The 17758-nt window shown below is 61.5% G+C and overlaps 2 protein-coding genes across 2 annotated transcripts in view; both read left to right on the top strand.

The window, feature by feature from the left end:
- ASPDH (aspartate dehydrogenase domain containing) overlaps nt 1-477 on the top strand; it is a gene marked incomplete at both ends in the record, with an annotated part of 12085 nt that extends 11608 nt beyond the window's left edge. The window contains 1 exon segment of the mRNA XM_080361667.1: nt 432-477. Coding sequence (XP_080217793.1) covers nt 432-477 — 46 coding nt within the window.
- A 567-nt stretch (nt 478-1044) lies between these two features.
- Nucleotides 1045-16629, top strand: UBE2M (ubiquitin conjugating enzyme E2 M). Its single transcript, XM_080361662.1, is given in 7 exon segments — nt 1045-1549; nt 6202-6227; nt 6229-6297; nt 7526-7564; nt 9851-9954; nt 11378-11441; nt 16278-16629. Coding segments are annotated over 7 exon segments (552 nt in total). The 5' UTR covers nt 1045-1440; the 3' UTR covers nt 16419-16629.
- The last annotated feature ends 1129 nt before the right edge of the window (nt 16630-17758 follow it).

Here is a 17758-nt window from a genome sequence, read left to right as displayed (position 1 = left end):
AGAGCAGCTGGATGTGGCCCCTTTGTCCCTCCCTGTGTCCACATTGTGTCCCCCCAGGTTCAGAGCGGCTGGATGTGGCCCCTTTTCCCCTCCTGGTGTCACATTGTGTCCCCCCCAGGTTCAGAGCAGCTGGATGTGGCCCCTTTGTCCCTCCCGGTGTCACATTGTGTCCCCCCCCCCAGGTTCAGAGCAGCTGGATGTGGCCCCTTTGTCCCTCCCGGTGTCACATTGTGTCCCCCCCCCAGGTTCAGAGCAGCTGGATGTGGCCCCTTTGTCCCTCCTTGTGTCACATTGTGTCCCCCCCCAGGTTCAGAGCAGCTGGATGTGGCCCCTTTGTCCCCTCCTTGTGTCACATTGTGTCCTCCCCCAGGTTCAGAGCAGCTGGATGTGGCCCCTTTGTCCCTCTCGGTGTCACATTGTGTCCCCCCCAGGTTCAGAGCGGCTGGAGAGGCTGAAGCTGAATTGGTGCTGCAGTAAAGATGGCGCCGCCCATGAGAAACATGGCGGCGCCCGCTGTGTGTAAGACAAGGCCGCCATTGCTGGCACTGTACGGCGGGGCTGAGCCCGTGCGTCAAGCTCCGCCCCCTGCGCGGGATGGCTGGTGGGCGGAGGGAGGAGTACGGAAAGAGCCGAAGCCTTCCGGAAAGAGCCGAAGCCTTCCGGAAAGAGCCGAAGCCTTCCGGAAAGAGCCGAAGCCTTCCGGAGAGAGCCGAAGCCCTCCGGAAAGAGCCGAAAGCTCTTACGGAAAGAGCCGAAAGCGCTTACGGAAAGAGCCGAAAGCTCTTACGGAAAGAGCCGAAGGCGCTTACGGAAAGAGCCGAGAGCTCTTACGGAAAGAGCCGAAGGCGCTTACGGAAAGAGCCGAAGCGCTTACGGAAAGAGCCGAAAGCTCTTCCGGAAAGAGCAGAAAGCGCTTACGGAAAGAGCCGAAGCGCTTACGGAAAGAGCCGAGAGCTCTTACGGAAAGAGCCGAAGCGCTTACGGAAAGAGCCGAAGCGCTTACGGAAAGAACCGAAAGCTCTTCCGGAAAGAGCCGAAAGCGCTTACGGAAAGAGCCGAAGCGCTTACGGAAAGAGCCGAAGCGCTTACGGAAAGAGCCGAAGCGCCGGGGAAGCCCCCGGAACGAGTCATTCTCTTTCCGGAAGAAGCCGAAGCGCCTTCGGCGCCCGCCCGAGCCCTCTCCGGAAAGCTCCGAAGGTTACCGAACCCCCCCACGCCTCCTTCCGGACGGCCCCGAAGCGGCTCCGGAAGTTGCCGAGCGGCTCCGGAAGTTGCCGAGCGGCGCCGGCCGTCGCCGATCCCGCATCGCCTCAGCGCCGCCGCCGCCTCCCGCTCCCGCTCCCGCCGCCGCCCGCCCCCCCCCGCCCCGTCCGCCCCGCCGGGGGGGGGCCCCGCCCGGCTCCCGCCGCCCGCGGCCCCAGCGCGGTTCGGCCCGGCAGGATGATCAAGCTCTTCTCGCTGAAGCAACAGAAGAAGGAGGAGGAATCGGCGGGCGGCACCAAGGGCACCAGCAAAAAGGCCTCGGCCGCACAGCTCCGCATCCAGAAAGGTGACCGCCCCGGCGGCTCCCGCGGCTCCCGCGGCTCCCGCTGCCCGGCCCGGCCACGGAGGAGGCGCTCGGGGCCGGTTCCGGGCGCTGCGGGGGGAACGGGGCCCGGCGGGAGCGGCCGCGGCCTGGAGGGCCTGGCGGGGCTGGACCCGCTGCGGCCCCCGGGGGGGAATGGGCTGGTCCAAGTAGGGCCGGGGGGGGGGGGGGACATGGGCAGGTCCATAGGACACATGGGATGGTCCCAGTATGACCCCCGTGGGATAATGGGCCTGGTCCCAGTACGGCCCCAGTAGGAAGGTTGGGCTGGTCCAAGTAGGGCCTGGTGGGGGGGACATAGGACACATGGGATGGTCCCAGTAAGGCCCCCGTGGGATAATGGTCTGGTCCCAGTAAGCATAATGGTCTGGTCCCAGTAGGGATAATGGTCTGGTCCCAGTAAGCATAATGGTCTGGTCCCAGTAAGCATAATGGGCTGGTCCCAGTACGGATAGTGGGCTGGTCCCAGTACGGATAGTGGGCTGGTCCCAGTAAGGCCCCTATGGATAATGGGCTGGTCCCAGTACGGCCCCAGTAGGAAGATTGGGCTGATCCAAGTAGGGCCTGGTGGGGGGACATGGGCAGGTCCATAGGACACATGGGATGGTCCCAGTGTGGCCCCTATGGGGTAATGGGCTGGTCCCAGTAGGGGAAATGGCCTGGTCCCAGTACAGATAGTGGTCTGGTCCCAGTATGGCCTCCCGGATAATGGTCTGGGTCCCAGTACGGATAGTGGGCTGGTCCCAGTACGGATAGTGGGCTGGTCCCCAGTACGGATAGTGGTCTGGTCCCAGTACGGATAGTGGGCTGGTCCCAGTAAGGCCCCCGTGGGATAATGGGCTGGTCCCAGTACGGCCCCAGTAGGAAGGTTGGGTTGGTCCAAGTAGGGCCTGGTGAGGGGGACATAGGACACATGGAATGGTCCCCAGTATGGCCCCTATGGGATAATGGGCTGGTCCCAGTAGGGATAATGGGCTGGTCCCAGTAGGGATAGTGGGCTGATCCCAGTATGGCCCCCCTGGGGATAGTGGGCTGGTCCCAGTAGGGATAATGGGCTGGTCCCAGTAAGCAATAATGGGCTGGTCCCAGTAAGGCCCCCGTGGGATAATGGGCTGGTCCCAGTACGGCCCCAGTAGGAAGGTTGGGCTGGTCCAAGTAGGGCCTGGTGGGGGGGACATAGGACACATGGGTGGTCCCAGTAAGGCCCCCGTGGGATAATGGTCTGGTCCCAGTAAGCATAATGGTCTGGTCCCAGTAGGGATAATGGGCTGGTCCCAGTACGGATAGTGGGCTGGTCCCAGTAAGGCCCCTATGGGATAATGGGCTGGTCCCAGTACGGCCCCAGTAGGAAGGTTGGGCTGATCCAAGTAGGGCCTGATGGGGGGGACATGGGCAGGTCCATAGGACACATGGGCTGGTCCCAGTGTGGCCCCTATGGGGTAATGGGCTGGTCCCAGTAGCGGTAATGAGCTGGTCCCAGTACAGATAGTGGTCTGGTCCCAGTATGGCCCCCCCGGGATAATGGTCTGGTCCAGTACGGATAGTGGGCTGGTCCCAGTACGGATAGTGGGCTGGTCCCAGTACGGATAATGGGCTGGTCCCAGTACGGATAGTGGTCTGGTCCCAGTAAGGCCCCCGTGGGATAATGGGCTGGTCCCAGTAGGGATAATGGTCTGGTCCCAGTACGGATAGTGGGCTGGTCCCAGTAAGGCCCCCGTGGGATAAATGGGCTGGTCCCAGTACGGCCCCAGTAGGAAGGTTGGGCTGGTCCAAGTAGGGCCTGGTGGGGGGGGACATAGGACACATGGAATGGTCCCAGTATGGCCCCTATGGGATAATGGGCTGGTCCCAGTACGGATAATGGGCTGGTCCCAGTAGGGATAGTGGGCTGGTCCCAGTATGGGCCCCCTATGGGATAGTGGGCTGGTCCCAGTAGGGATAATGGGCTGGTCCCAGTAAGGCCCCCGTGGGATAATGGGCTGGTCCCAGTACGGCCCCAGTAGGAAGAATGGGCTGGTCCAAGTAAGGCCTGGTGGGGGGGACATGGGACACATGGGCTGGTCCCAGTAAGGCCCCCGTGGATAATGGGCTGGTCCCAGTAGGGATAATGGTCTGGTCCCAGTAAGGTCCCAGTAGAAGAATGGGCTGATGCAAGTAGGGCCTGGTGGGGGGACATAGGACACATGGGTGGTCCCAGTAAGGCCCCCGTGGGATAATGTTCTGGTCCCAGTAAGCATAATGGTCTGGTCTCAGTAGGGATAATGGGCTGGTCCCAGTACGGATAGTGGGCTGGTCCCAGTAAGGCCCCTATGGGATAATGGGCTGGTCCCAGTACGGCCCCAGTAGGAAGGTTGGGCTGGTCCAAGTAGGGCCTGGTGGGGGGGGACATGGGCAGGTCCATAGGACACATGGGCTGGTCCCAGTGTGGCCCCTATGGGGTAATGGGCTGGTCCCAGTAGCGGTAATGAGCTGGTCCCAGTACAGATAGTGGTCTGGTCCCAGTATGGCCCCCCGGGATAATGGTCTGGTCCCAGTACGGATAGTGGGCTGGTCCCAGTACGGATAGTGGGCTGGTCCCAGTACGGATAATGGGCTGGTCCCAGTACGGATAGTGGGCTGGTCCCAGTAAGGCCCCCGTGGGATAATGGGCTGGTCCCAGTACGGCCCCAGTAGGAAGGTTGGGCTGGTCCAAGTAGGGCCTGGTGGGGGGGACATAGGACACATGGAATGGTCCCAGTATGGCCCCTATGGGATAATGGGCTGGTCCCAGTAGGGATAATGGGCTGGTCCCAGTAGGGATAGTGGGCTGGTCCCAGTATGGCCCCTATGGGATAGTGGGCTGGTCCCAGTAGGGATAATGGGCTGGTCCCAGTAAGGCCCCCGTGGGATAATGGGCTGGTCCCAGTACGGCCCCAGTAGGAAGAATGGGCTGGTCCAAGTAAGGCCTGGTGGGGGGGACATGGACACATGGGCTGGTCCCAGTAAGGCCCCCATGGGATAATGGGCTGGTCCCAGTAGGGATAATGGTCTGGTCCCAGTAAGGTCCCAGTAGGAAGAATGGGCTGATGCAAGTAGGGCCTGGTGGGGGGGACATAGGACACATGGGTGGTCTCAGTAAGGCCCCCGTGGGATAATGTTCTGGTCCCAGTAAGCATAATGGTCTGGTCCCAGTAGGGATAATGGGCTGGTCCCAGTACGGATAGTGGGCTGGTCCCAGTAAGGCCCCTATGGGATAATGGGCTGGTCCCAGTACGGCCCCAGTAGGAAGGTTGGGCTGATCCAAGTAGGGCCTGGTGGGGGGGACATGGGCAGGTCCATAGGACACATGGATGGTCCCAGTGTGGCCCCTATGGGGTAATGGGCTGGTCCCAGTAGAGGAAATGGCCTGGTCCCAGTACAGATAGTGGTCTGGTCCCAGTATGGCCCCCGGGATAATGGTCTGGTCCCAGTACGGATAGTGGGCTGGTCCCAGTACGGATAATGGTCTGGTCCCAGTACGGATAGTGGGCTGGTCCCAGTAGGGATAATGGTCTGGTCCCAGTACGGATAATGGTCTGGTCCCAGTAGGGATAGTGGGCTGGTCCCAGTAAGGCCCCCGTGGGATAATGGGCTGGTCCCAGTACGGCCCCAGTAGGAAGGTTGGGCTGGTCCAAGTAGGGCCTGGTAGGGGGGACATAGGACACATGGAATGGTCTCAGTAAGGCCCCTGTGGGATAATGGGCTGGTCCCGGTAGGGATAATGGTCTGGTCCCAGTAGGGATAATGAGCTGGTCCCAGTACGGATAGTGGGCTGGTCCCAGTATGGCCCCTATGGGATAATGGCTGGTCCCAGTAAGGCCCCAGTAGGAAGGTTGGGCTGATCCAAGTAGGGCCTGGTGGGGGGGACATGGGCAGGTCCATAGGACACATGGGCTGGTCCCAGTGTGGCCCCTATGGGGTAATGGGCTGGTCCCAGTAGGGGTAATGGTCTGGTCCCAGTACAGATAGTGGTCTGGTCCCAGTATGGCCCCCCTGGGGATAATGGGCTGGTCCCAGTACGGATAGTGGGCTGGTCCCAGTACGGATAGTGGGCTGGTCCCAGTAAGGCCCCCGTGGGATAATGGGCTGGTCCCAGTACGGCCCCAGTAGGAAGGTTGGGCTGGTCCAAGTAGGGCCTGGTCGGGGGGACATAGGACACATGGAATGGTCCCAGTATGGCCCCTATGGGATAATGGGCTGGTCCCAGTAGGGATAATGGGCTGGTCCCAGTAGGGATAGTGGGCTGATCCCAGTATGGCCCCCCTGGGATAGTGGGCTGGTCCCAGTATGGACCCCTGGCATAATGGTCTGGTCCCAGTACGGCCCCAGTAGGAAGGTTGGGCTGGTCCAAGTAGGGCCTGGTGGGGGGGACATGGGACACACGGGATGGTCCCAGTATGGCCCCCGTGGGATAATGGTCTGGTCCCAGTAGGGATAATGGGCTGGTCCCAGTTTGGCCCCACTGGGAATACTGGTGGGGGAAACGCTGCTGCTCCCAGTAGCACCCAGTGGAGGGCACTGGGGAGGCCACGCTGGTCCCAGTGGGGCCTGGGGTGTCCGTGTGTCCCCCCTGAGCCGTGTCCGTGTGTCCCCCCCAGACATCAACGAGCTGAACCTGCCCAAGGACGTGCGAGATCGACTTCTCCGACCAGGACGATCTCCTGCACTTCCGCCTGCTCATCTGCCCCGACGAGGTGGGTCCCCTGTCCCCCCCCTGTCCCCCCCTTGTCCCCCCTGTCCCCCCTTGTACCCCCCTGTCCCCCCTTGTACCCCCTTGTACCCCCTTGTCACCCCCTTGGGTCCCCAACACCCCACCCCACAGTCCCATGTCCCACCCTGGAGTCCCTTATCTGCCCCAATGAGGTGGGGTCCCCTGTCCCCTCCTGCCACCCCCCTGTCCTCTTGTCCCCTCTGCCACCTCCTGTCACCCCCTGTCCCCTCATCGCCCCCCGCCACCCCCTGTTTCCCCTGTGTCCCCCCTGTCCCCTTGTCACCCCCTTGGGTCCCCAGCACCCCACCCCCACAGTCCCCTGTCCCATCCTGGAGTCCCTTATCTGCCCCAATGAGGTGGGGTCCCCTGTCCCCTCCTGCCACCCCCTGTCCCTTTGTCACCCCCCATGGGTCCCCAACATTGCTCCCCAGCGTCCTGTGTCCCACTCTGGAGTCCCTTATCTGCCTCTGTCCCAATGAGGGTGGGGTCCCTGCCACCCCCTGTCACCCCCTCTCCCCCCCATCACCCCCTGTCCCCTTGTCACCCCCTTGTGTCCCCAACACCCCACCCCAAAAGTCCCTCGTTACCTTTGTCCCCGCGTGTCCTCCTGGGTCCCCCCATCCCTCGCTCTGCCCCCCTGTGTCACTTTGGAGTCTCCCTGTGTCCCCGCGCTGTCCCCATGTCCCCAATCCGTCACCCATGTGTCCCCTCAGAACACCCTTGTGTCCCTTGGGGGGGTCCCCTGTGCGTCCCCCCTTGTCCCTTGGGGTGTCCCCATCCGTCCCCTTGCCTGTCCCCCCTTGTCCCTTGGGGTGTCCCCATCTGTCCCCCCTTGTCCCTTGGGGTGTCCCCATCCGTCCCCTTGCCTGTCCCCCCTTGTCCCTTGGGGTGTCCCCATCTGTCCCCCCTTGTCCCTTGGGGTGTCCCCATCCGTCCCCTTGCCTGTCCCCCCTTGTCCCTTGGGGTGTCCCCATCTGTCCCCCCTTGTCCCTTGGGGTGTCCCCATCCGTCCCCTTGCCTGTCCCCCCTTGTCCCTTGGGGTGTCCCCATCTGTCCCCCCTTGTCCCTTGGGGTGTCCCCATCTGTCCCTTGCCTGTCCCCCCTTGTCCCTTGGGGTGTTCCCATCTGTCCCCCCTTGTCCCTTGGGGTGTCCCCCCCTCCCCACCCATGTCCCTTGTGTCCCCCCTTGGTGACATCCATCTCTCCCTCAGGGCTTCTACAAGGGAGGCAAATTCGTCTTCAGTTTTAAGGTCAGTCCCGTGGCCACCAAAACCCACCCTGGGGCCACCAAGATGGGCCCAGTGGCCCCATGGTTGCCCCAGGGGCTCGGGGTGGTGGCCACTAAAGTGGGACCTGTGGCCACCAAGGTGGGACCCACAATCACCTGTGGGTGGGAGCCGGGGGCAGGTGGCCACCAAAACCTGATTTTGTGGCTACCAGAAGGTGACCGGCCACGACTTGTGGCCACCATGTGGGTTGGGACTGGGACCAGGGGTTGGTGGCCACCAAGATGCCACTGGTAGCCAAGTGTCCGCCCTGTGGGTTGGGCTAGGGGCTGGTGGCCACCAAGATGGGACCGGTGGCCACTCTGTAGTGGGGTGGGATGACTTGGTGGCCACCAAGATGGGACCAGTGGCCACTCTGTAGTGGGGTGGGATGACTTGGTGGCCACTCTGTAGTGGCCACTCTAGTGGGGTAAGATGACTTGGTGGCCACCAAGGTGGGACCAGTGGCCACTCTGTAGTGGGGTGGGATGATCTGGTGGCCACCAAGATGGGACCGGTGGCCACTTTGTAGTGGGCTGGGATGACTTGGTGGCCACCAAGATGGGACCGGTGGCCACTCTGTAGTGGGGTGGGATGACTTGGTGGCCACTCTGTAGTGGCCACTCTAGTGGGGTAAGATGACTTGGTGGCCACCAAGATGGGACCGGTGGCCACTTTGTAGTGGGGTAGGATGACTTGGTGGCCACCAAGATGCCACCAGTGGCCACTCTGTAGTGAGCTGGGATGACTTGGTGGCCACCAAGGTGGGACCGGTGGCCACTCTGTAGTGGGGTGGGATGACTTGGTGGCCACCAAGGTGGGACCAGTGGCCACTCTGTAGTGGGGTGGGATGACCTGGTGGCCACCAAGATGGGACCGGTGGCCACTCTGTAGTGGCCACTCTGTAGTGGGGTGGGATGACTTGGTGGCCACCAAGATGGGACCAGTGGCCACTCTGTAGTGGGCTGGGATGACTTGGTGGCCACCAAGGTGGGACCGGTGGCCACTCTGTAGTGGGGTGGGATGACCTGGTGGCCACCAAGATGGGACCGGTGGCCACTCTGTAGTGGCCACTCTGTAGTGGGGTGGGATGACTTGGTGGCCACCAAGATGGGACCAGTGGCCACTCTGTAGTGGGCTGGGATGACTTGGTGGCCACCAAGGTGGGACCGGTGGCCACTCTGTAGTGGGGTGGGATGACCTGGTGGCCACCAAGATGGGACCAGTGGCCACTTTGTAGTGGGGTGGGATGACTTGGTGGCCACCAAGGTGGGACCGGTGGCCACTCTGTAGTGGGCTGGGATGACTTGGTGGCCACCAAGGTGGGACCAGTGGCCACTCTGTAGTGGGCTGGGATGACTTGGTGGCCACCAAGGTGGGACCAGTGGCCACTCTGTAGTGGGCTGGGATGACTTGGTGGCCACCAAGGTGGGACCAGTGGCCACTCTGTAGTGGGGTGGGATGACTTGGTGGCCACCAAGGTGGGACCAGTGGCCACTCTGTAGTGGGGTGGGATGACCTGGTGGCCACCAAGATGCCAACAGTGGCCACTCTGTAGTGGGGTGGGATGACTTGGTGGCCACCAAGATGGGACCAGTGGCCACTCTGTAGTGGCCACTCTGTAGTGGGGTGGGATGACTTGGTGGCCACCAAGATGGGACCAGTGGCCACTCTGTAGTGGGGTGGGATGACTTGGTGGCCACTCTGTAGTGGCCACTCTAGTGGGGTAAGATGACTTGGTGGCCACCAAGGTGGGACCGGTGGCCACTTTGTAGTGGGGTGGGATGACTTGGTGGCCACCAAGGTGGGACCGGTGGCCACTCTGTAGTGGAGTGGGATGACTTGGTGGCCACCAAGATGGGACCAGTGGCCACTCTGTAGTGGGGTGGGATGACTTGGTGGCCACCAAGATGGGACCGGTGGCCACTCTGTAGTGGCCACTCTGTAGTGGGGTGGGATGACTTGGTGGCCACCAAGATGGGACCAGTGGCCACTCTGTAGTGAGCTGGGATGACTTGGTGGCCACCAAGATGGGACCAGTGGCCACTCTGTAGTGAGCTGGGATGACTTGGTGGCCACCAAGGTGGGACCAGTGGCCACTCTGTAGTGGGGTGGGATGACTTGGTGGCCACCAAGGTGGGACCAGTGGCCACCGAGACGTGAGTAGGAATGAGATGTCCACACCGTGGGCTGGTATAGGGGCTGGTGGCCACTAGGACGGGGCTGGTGGCCACAAGGGGGGCTGAGCTGTGACGGTGTCCCCTCCCCCAGGTCGGCCAGGGCTACCCCCACGACCCGCCCAAGGTCAAGTGCGAGACGATGGTTTATCACCCCAACATCGACCTGGAGGGCAACGTCTGCCTCAACATCCTCAGGTGGGCCACCAACACCTCCATAGTGGCCACCAACGCCTCCGGGTGGCCACCAACACCTTCGGGGTGGCCACCAGCACCGCCATGGTGGCCACCATCTCCTGTTTGGGTGGCCACCAACACCTCTGGAGTGGCCACCAACACCTCCAGGGTGGCCACTGCCACCTCTGGGGTGGCCACCAGCCACTCTGGGGTGGCCAACAGCACCTCCAAGGTGGCCACCATCTCCTGTTCGGGTGGCCACCAACACCTCCGGGGTGGCCACCAACACCTCCATGGTGGCCACCATGTCCTGTTGGGGTGGCCACCATCTCCTGTTTGGGTGGCCACCAACACCTCCATGGTGGCCACCAACACCTCCGGGGTGGCCAGCAACACCTCCATGGTGGCCACAATATCCTGTTGGGGTGGCCACCATCTCCTTCATGGTGGCCACTGCCACCTCTGGGGTGGCCACCAGCCACTCTGGGGTGGCCAACAGCACCTCCAAGGTGGCCACCAACACCTCCATGGTGGCCACCATCTCCTGTTGGGGTGGCCACCAGCTCCTCCGAGGTGGCCACCAACACCTCCATGATGGCCACCATCTCCTTCATGGTGGCCACCAACACCTCCATGGTGGCCACCATCTCCTCTGGGGTGGCCACCATCTCCTGTTCGGGTGGCCACCAACACCTCCAGGGTGGCCACCATCTCCTGTTGGGGTGGCCACTGCCACCTCTGGGGTGGCCACCAGCCACTCTGGGGTGGCCACCAACACCTCTAGGGTGGCCACCATCTCCTTCATGGTGGCCACTCCCACCTGTAGGGTGGCCACCAACAATTCCATGATGGCCACCATCTCCTCTGGGGTGGCCACCAACACCTCCATGGTGGCCACCATCTCCTGTTTGGGTGGCCACCGACACCTCCGGGGTGGCCACCAACACCTCCATGGTGGCCACTGCCACCTCCAGGGTGGCCATCAACATCTCCTCTGGGGTGGCCACCAACACCTCCATGGTGGCCACCAACACCTCTGGGGTGGCCACCTTCTCCTCCATGGTGGCCACCAACACCGCCATGGTGGCCACTGCCACCTCCAGGGTGGCCATCAACATCTCCTCTGGGGTGGCCACCAACACCGCCATGGTGGCCACCATCTCCTGTTCGGGTGGCCACCAACACCTCCATGGTGGCCACCAACACCTCCATGGTGGCCACCAACACCTCTGGGGTGGCCACCTTCTCCTCCATGGTGGCCACTGCCAACCAGACGTCCAGGGTGGCCACCATCTCCTCCAAGGTGGCCGCTACCACCTCCATGGTGGCCACCGCCACCTCTAGGGTGGCCACCAACACCTCTGGGGTGGCCACCAACACCTCTGGGGTGGCCACCAACAGCTCCACGGTGGCCGCAGCTGGTGACCCGCGGTTCTGTCCCCAGGGAGGACTGGAAGCCCGTCCTGACCATCAACTCCATCATCTACGGCCTGCAGTACCTGTTCCTGGTGAGCTGCCCCTTGGGGACACCCGCAGGTGGCACCTGGTGGCCCTGGGAATGATCCCAGTGACCCTTGGTGACATTGGGGGACCCCCCAGGTGACACTTGGTGACATTGGGGGACCCCTCAGGTGACACATAGTGGCCCTGGGAATCATCCCAGTGACCCTTGGTGACACTGGGAGACCCTCCAGGTGACACTTGGTGGCCTTGGGAATGATCCCAGTGACCCTTGGTGACATTGGGGGACCCCCCAGGTGACACTTGGTGACACTGGGAGACCCTCCAGGTGACACATGGTGACATTGGGAATGATCCCAGTGACCCTTGGTGACATTGGGGGACCCCCCAGGTGACACTTGGTGGCCTTGGGACACCCTGAGGTGACACTTGGTGGCCTTGAAAATGATCCCAGTGACCTTTGGTGACATTGGGGGACCCCCCAGGTGACCCTTGGTGACATTGGGAGAGCCCCCAGGTGACCCTTGGTGACATTGGGGGACCCCCCAGGTGACACTTGGTGACATTGGGAGACCCTCCAGGTGACACTTGGTGGCCTTGGGACACCCTGAGGTGGCACCTGGTGGCCCTGGGAATGACCCTTGGTGACATTGGGAGACCCCCCAGGTGACACCTGGTGGCCTTGGGACACCCTGAGGTGACACTTGGTGACACTTGGTGGCCCTGGGATGTCTCCTGGGGGCACCCAGTGGCCTTGGGACACCCTGAGGTGACACTTGGTGGCCTTGGGAATGATCCCAATGACCCTTGGTGACATTGGGAGACCCTCCAGGTGACACTTGGTGGCCTTGAGAATGATCCCAGTGACCCTTGGTGACATTGGGGGACCCCCCAGGTGACACTTGGTGACATTGGGAGACCCTCCAGGTGACACTTGGTGGCCTTGAGAATGATCCCAGTGACCCTTGGTGACATTGGGGGACTCCCCAGGTGACACTTGGTGACATTGGGAGACCCTCCAGGTGACACTTGGTGGCCTTGAGAATGATCCCAGTGACCCTTGGTGACATTGGGGGACTCCCCAGGTGACACTTGGTGACACTGGGAGACCCTCCAGGTGACACATGGTGACATTGGGAATGATCCCAGTGACCCTTGGTGACATTGGGGGACCCCCCAGGTGACACTTGGTGGCCTTGGGACACCCTGAGGTGACACTTGGTGGCCTTGAGAATGATCCCAGTGACCTTTGGTGACATTGGGGGACCCCCCAGGTGACACTTGGTGACATTGGGAGACCCCCCAGGTGACACCTGGTGGCCTTGGGACACCCTGAGGTGACACTTGGTGACACTTGGTGGCCCTGGGATGTCTCCTGGGGGCACCCAGTGGCCTTGGGACACCCTGAGGTGACACTTGGTGGCCTTGGGAATGATCCCAATGACCCTTGGTGACATTGGGAGACCCTCCAGGTGACACTTGGTGGCCTTGAGAATGATCCCAGTGACCCTTGGTGACATTGGGGGACTCCCCAGGTGACACTTGGTGACATTGGGAGACCCTCCAGGTGACACTTGGTGGCCTTGAGAATGATCCTAGTGACCCTTGGTGACATTGGGGGACCCCCCAGGTGACACTTGGTGACACTGGGAGAGCCCTCAGGTGACACTTGGTGGCCTTGGGAATGATCCCAGTGACCTTTGGTGACATTGGGAGAACTCCCAGGTGACACTTGGTGACACTGGGAGACCCTCCAGGTGACACATGGTGACATTGGGAATGATCCCAGTGACCCTTGGTGACATTGGGGGACCCCCCAGGTGACACTTGGTGGCCTTGGGACACCCTGAGGTGACACTTGGTGGCCTTGAGAATGATCCCAGTGACCTTTGGTGACATTGGGGGACCCCCCAGGTGACCCTTGGTGACATTGGGAGAGCCCCCAGGTGACCCTTGGTGACATTGGGGGACCCCCCAGGTGACACTTGGTGACATTGGGAGACCCTCCAGGTGACACTTGGTGGCCTTGGGACACCCTGAGGTGGCACCTGGTGGCCCTGGGAATGACCCTTGGTGACACTGGGAGAGCCCCCAGGTGACACTTGGTGGCCTTGAGAATGATCCCAGTGACCTTTGGTGACATTGGGGGACCCCCCAGGTGACACTTGGTGACATTGGGAGAGCCCCCCGGTGACACTTGGTGGCCTTGGGACACCCTGAGGTGACACTTGGTGGCCCTGGAACGTCTCCTGGGGGCACCTGGTGCACCCATAACTCTGGGTGTCCCCCCATAGCTTGTCCCCCCCGCTAATTTGGGGTGTCCCCCTATAACTCGTCCCCCCCCCCGATAACTTGGGATCCCCCTTGTGATAACTTCAGTTCCCCCAACAACTTCTGCTCCCCCCATGATAACTTATGGTGCCCCCCCCAAACTCGGGCTGCCCCCCCATAACTTGGGGTGCCCCCCATAACTCAGGGAGTCCCCCCCATATCTTGAGCCCCCCCCCTAATTTGGGGTGTCCCCCTATAACTTGTCCCCCCCCCCGATAACTTGGGATCCCCCTTGTGATAACTTCAGTTCCCCCAACAACTTCTGGTCCCCCCATGATAACTTATGGTGCCCCCCCCAAACTCGGGCTGCCCCCCCATAACTTGGGCTGCCCCCCCAATAATTTAAGGTGTCCCTGCACAACTTGAGCCCCCCCCCTAATTTGGGGTGTCCCCTTATAACTCGTCCCCCCCCCCGATAACTTGGGATCCCCCCTTGTGATAACTTCAGTTCCCCCAACAACTTATGCCCCCCCCATGATAACTTATGGTGCCCCCCCCAAACTCGAGCTGCCCCCCCATAACTTGGGGTGCCCCCCCATAACTCAGGGAGTCCCCCTCATATCTTGAGCCCCCCCCCTAATTTGGGGTGTCCCCCTATAACTTGTCCCCCCCCCCGATAACTTGGGATCCCCCTTGTGATAACTTCAGTTCCCCCAACAACTTATGCCCCCCCCATGATAACTTATGGTGCTCCCCCCAAACTCGAGCTGCCCCCCCATAACTTGGGGTGCCCCCCCATAACTCAGGGTGTCCCCCATAACTTGAGCCCCCCACTAATTTGGGGTGTCCCCTTATAACTTGTCCCCCCCCCAATAACTTGGGATCCCCCTTGTGATAACTTCAGTTCCCCCAACAACTTCTGGTCCCCCCATGATAATTTATGGTGCCCCCTCAAAACTTGGGGTTCCCCCCCCATAATTTAGGGTGTCCCTGTACAACTTGAGCCCCCCCCTAATTTGGGGTGTCCCCCTATAACTTGTCCCCCCCCCGATAACTTGGGATCCCCCTTGTGATAACTTCAGTTCCCCCAACAACTTCTGCTCCCCCCATGATAACTTATGGTGCCCCCCCTAAACTTGGGGTGCCCCCCGTAACCTGAGCCCCCCCAATTTGCGGTGTCCCCCTATAACTTGTCCCCCCCCCCGATAACTTGGGATCCCCCTTGTGATAACTTCAGTTCCCCCAACAACTTCTGGTCCCCCCATGATAACTTATGGTGCTCCCCCCAAACTCGGGCTGCCCCCCCATAACTCAGGGAGTCCCTCTCATATCTTGAGCCCCCCCCCTAATTTGGGGTGTCCCCCTATAACTTGTCCCCCCCCCCGATAACTTGGGATCCCCCTTGTGATAACTTCAGTTCCCCCAACAACTTCTGCTCCCCCCATGATAACTTATGGTGCTCCCCCCAAACTCGGGCTGCCCCCCCATAACTTGGGGTGCCCCCCCATAACTCAGGGAGTCCCCCCCATAACTTGAGCCCCCCACTAATTTGAGGTGTCCCCTTATAACTTGTCCCCCCCCCGATAACTTGGGATCCCCCTTGTGATAACTTCAGTTCCCCCAACAACTTCTGGTCCCCCCATGATAACTTATGGTGCTCCCCCCAAACTTGAGGTGCCCCCCCATAATTTGGGGTCCCCCCCTATAATTTAGGGTGTCCCCCATAACTTGTCCCCCCCCCACTAATTTGTGGTGTCCCCTTATAACTTGTCCCCCCCAATAACTTGCCATCCCCCTTGTGATAACTTCAGTTCCCCCAACAACTTATGGTCCCCCCATAATTTGGGGTGCCCCCCCATAACTTGGGTTGCCCCTCCATAACTTGACCCCCCCACTAATTTGCGGTGTCCCCTTATAACTTGTCCCCCCCCATAACTTGGGATCCCCCTTGTGATAACTTCAGTTCCCCCAACAACTTCTGCTCCCCCCATGATAACTTATGGTGCTCCCCCCAAACTCGGGCTGCCCCCCCATAACTTGGGGTGCCCCCCCATAACTCAGGGAGTCCCCCCCATAACTTGAGCCCCCCACTAATTTGAGGTGTCCCCTTATAACTTGTCCCCCCCCCGATAACTTGGGATCCCCCTTGTGATAACTTCAGTTCCCCCAACAACTTCTGGTCCCCCCATGATAATTTATGGTGCCCCCTCAAAACTTGGGGTTCCCCCCCCATAATTTAGGGTGTCCCTGTACAACTTGAGCCCCCCCCTAATTTGGGGTGTCCCCCTATAACTTGTCCCCCCCCCGATAACTTGGGATCCCCCTTGTGATAACTTCAGTTTCCCCAACAACTTATGGTCCCCCCATGATAACTTATGGTGCCCCCCCTAAACTTGGGCTGCCCCCCGTAACCTGACCCCCCCCAATTTGCGGTGTCCCCCTATAACTTGTCCCCCCCCCAATAACTTGGGATCCCCCTTGTGATAACTTCAGTTCCCCCAACAACTTCTGGTCCCCCCATGATAACTTATGGTGCCCCCCCCAAACTCGAGCTGCCCCCCCATAACTTGGGGTGCCCCCCCCTAACTCGGGGTGCTCTGTGCCCCCCCCAGGAGCCGAACCCCGAGGACCCCCTGAACAAGGAGGCGGCCGAGGTTCTGCAGAGCAACCGGCGCCTGTTCGAGCAGAACGTGCAGCGCTCGCTGCGGGGGGGGTACGTGGGGGCCACCTATTTCGAGCGCTGCCTCAAGTGACCCCCCCCAAACACCAGGGACACCCCCCCTGGGGATCCCCCCCCCCACCTTGGGGAAACCCCCCCCCTGGGGATTCCCCCCCCTATTTATTGCCCCCCCGGGGGGGCGGGGGGGGGGCCCCTCCCCCTCCTTTTGATGCCCCCCCCCTCCCCCAATCCTCTTCCGCCCCCCCCCCCCGAGGTGCTCGGGGGTCATTAAAGGCGACGGTGGAGCCGCCTCTGATTGGTGGTTACTGGGGAAACTGGGGGGGGTTACTGGTTACACTGGGAGGGTGGGGGGGGGGTACTGGGGAAACTGGGGGGGGGGGTACTGGGTAAACTGGGAGGGGGTACTGGGGAAACTGGGAGGGGGGTACTGGGGAAACTGGGAGGGGGGGTACTGGGGAAACTGGGGGGGGGTACTGGGGAAACTGGGAGGGGGGTACTGGGGAAACTGGGGGGGGGTACTGGGGAAACTGGGAGGGGGGTACTGGGGAAACTGGGAGGGGGGTACTGGGGAAACTGGGGGGGGGTACTGGGGAAACTGGGGGGGGGGTACTGGGGAAACTGGGAGGGGGGGTACTGGGGAAACTGGGAGGGTGTGGGGGGGTTACTGGGTAAACTGGGGGGGGTTACTGGGGAAACTGGGGGGGGTTACTGGGGAAACTGGGAGGGGGTTAAGGGTTACACTGGGGTGGAATGGGGGGGTACTGGGTAAACTGGGGGGGGTTACAGGTTACACTGAGAGGGGGTTACTGGGTAAACTGGGATGGGATGGGGGGTTACTGGGGAAACTGGGGGGGGGTACTGGGGTAAACTGGGGGGCAGTTACAGGGTAAACTGGGGGGGGTTACTGGGTAAACTGGGGTGGGATGGGCGGTTACTGGGGAAACTGGGGGGGGGTACTGGGGTAAACTGGGGGGCAGTTACAGGGTAAACTGGGGGGGTTACTGGGTAAACTGGGGTGGGATGGGGGGTTACTGGGGAAACTGGGGGGGGTACTGGGGAAACTGGGATGGAATGGGGGGGTACTGGGTAAACTGGGGTGGGATGGGGGTTACTAGGGAAACTGGGGGGGGGTACTGGGGAAACTGGGGGGGGTTACTGGGGAAACTGGGAGGGGGGCACTGGGTAAACTGGGAGGGGGGCACTGGGTAAACTGGGAGGGTGTGGGGGGGTTACTGGGGAAACTGGGGGGGGGTTACTGGGGAAACTGGGGGGGGGGGTTAAGGGGTACACTGGGGTGGAATGGGGGGGTACTGGGTAAACTGGGATGGGGGGTTATTGGGTAAACTGGGAGGGTGTGGGGGGGTTACTGGGTAAACTGGGTGGGGGTTACTAGGGAAACTGGGGGGGGTATTG

This window comes from Nesoenas mayeri, assembly GCF_963082525.1.
Source record: "Nesoenas mayeri genome assembly, chromosome: 36".
Classification (NCBI taxonomy): domain Eukaryota; kingdom Metazoa; phylum Chordata; class Aves; order Columbiformes; family Columbidae; genus Nesoenas; species Nesoenas mayeri.
Note: the sequence above shows the minus strand (reverse complement) of the source record. Positions and strands in the feature narration are given on the sequence as shown.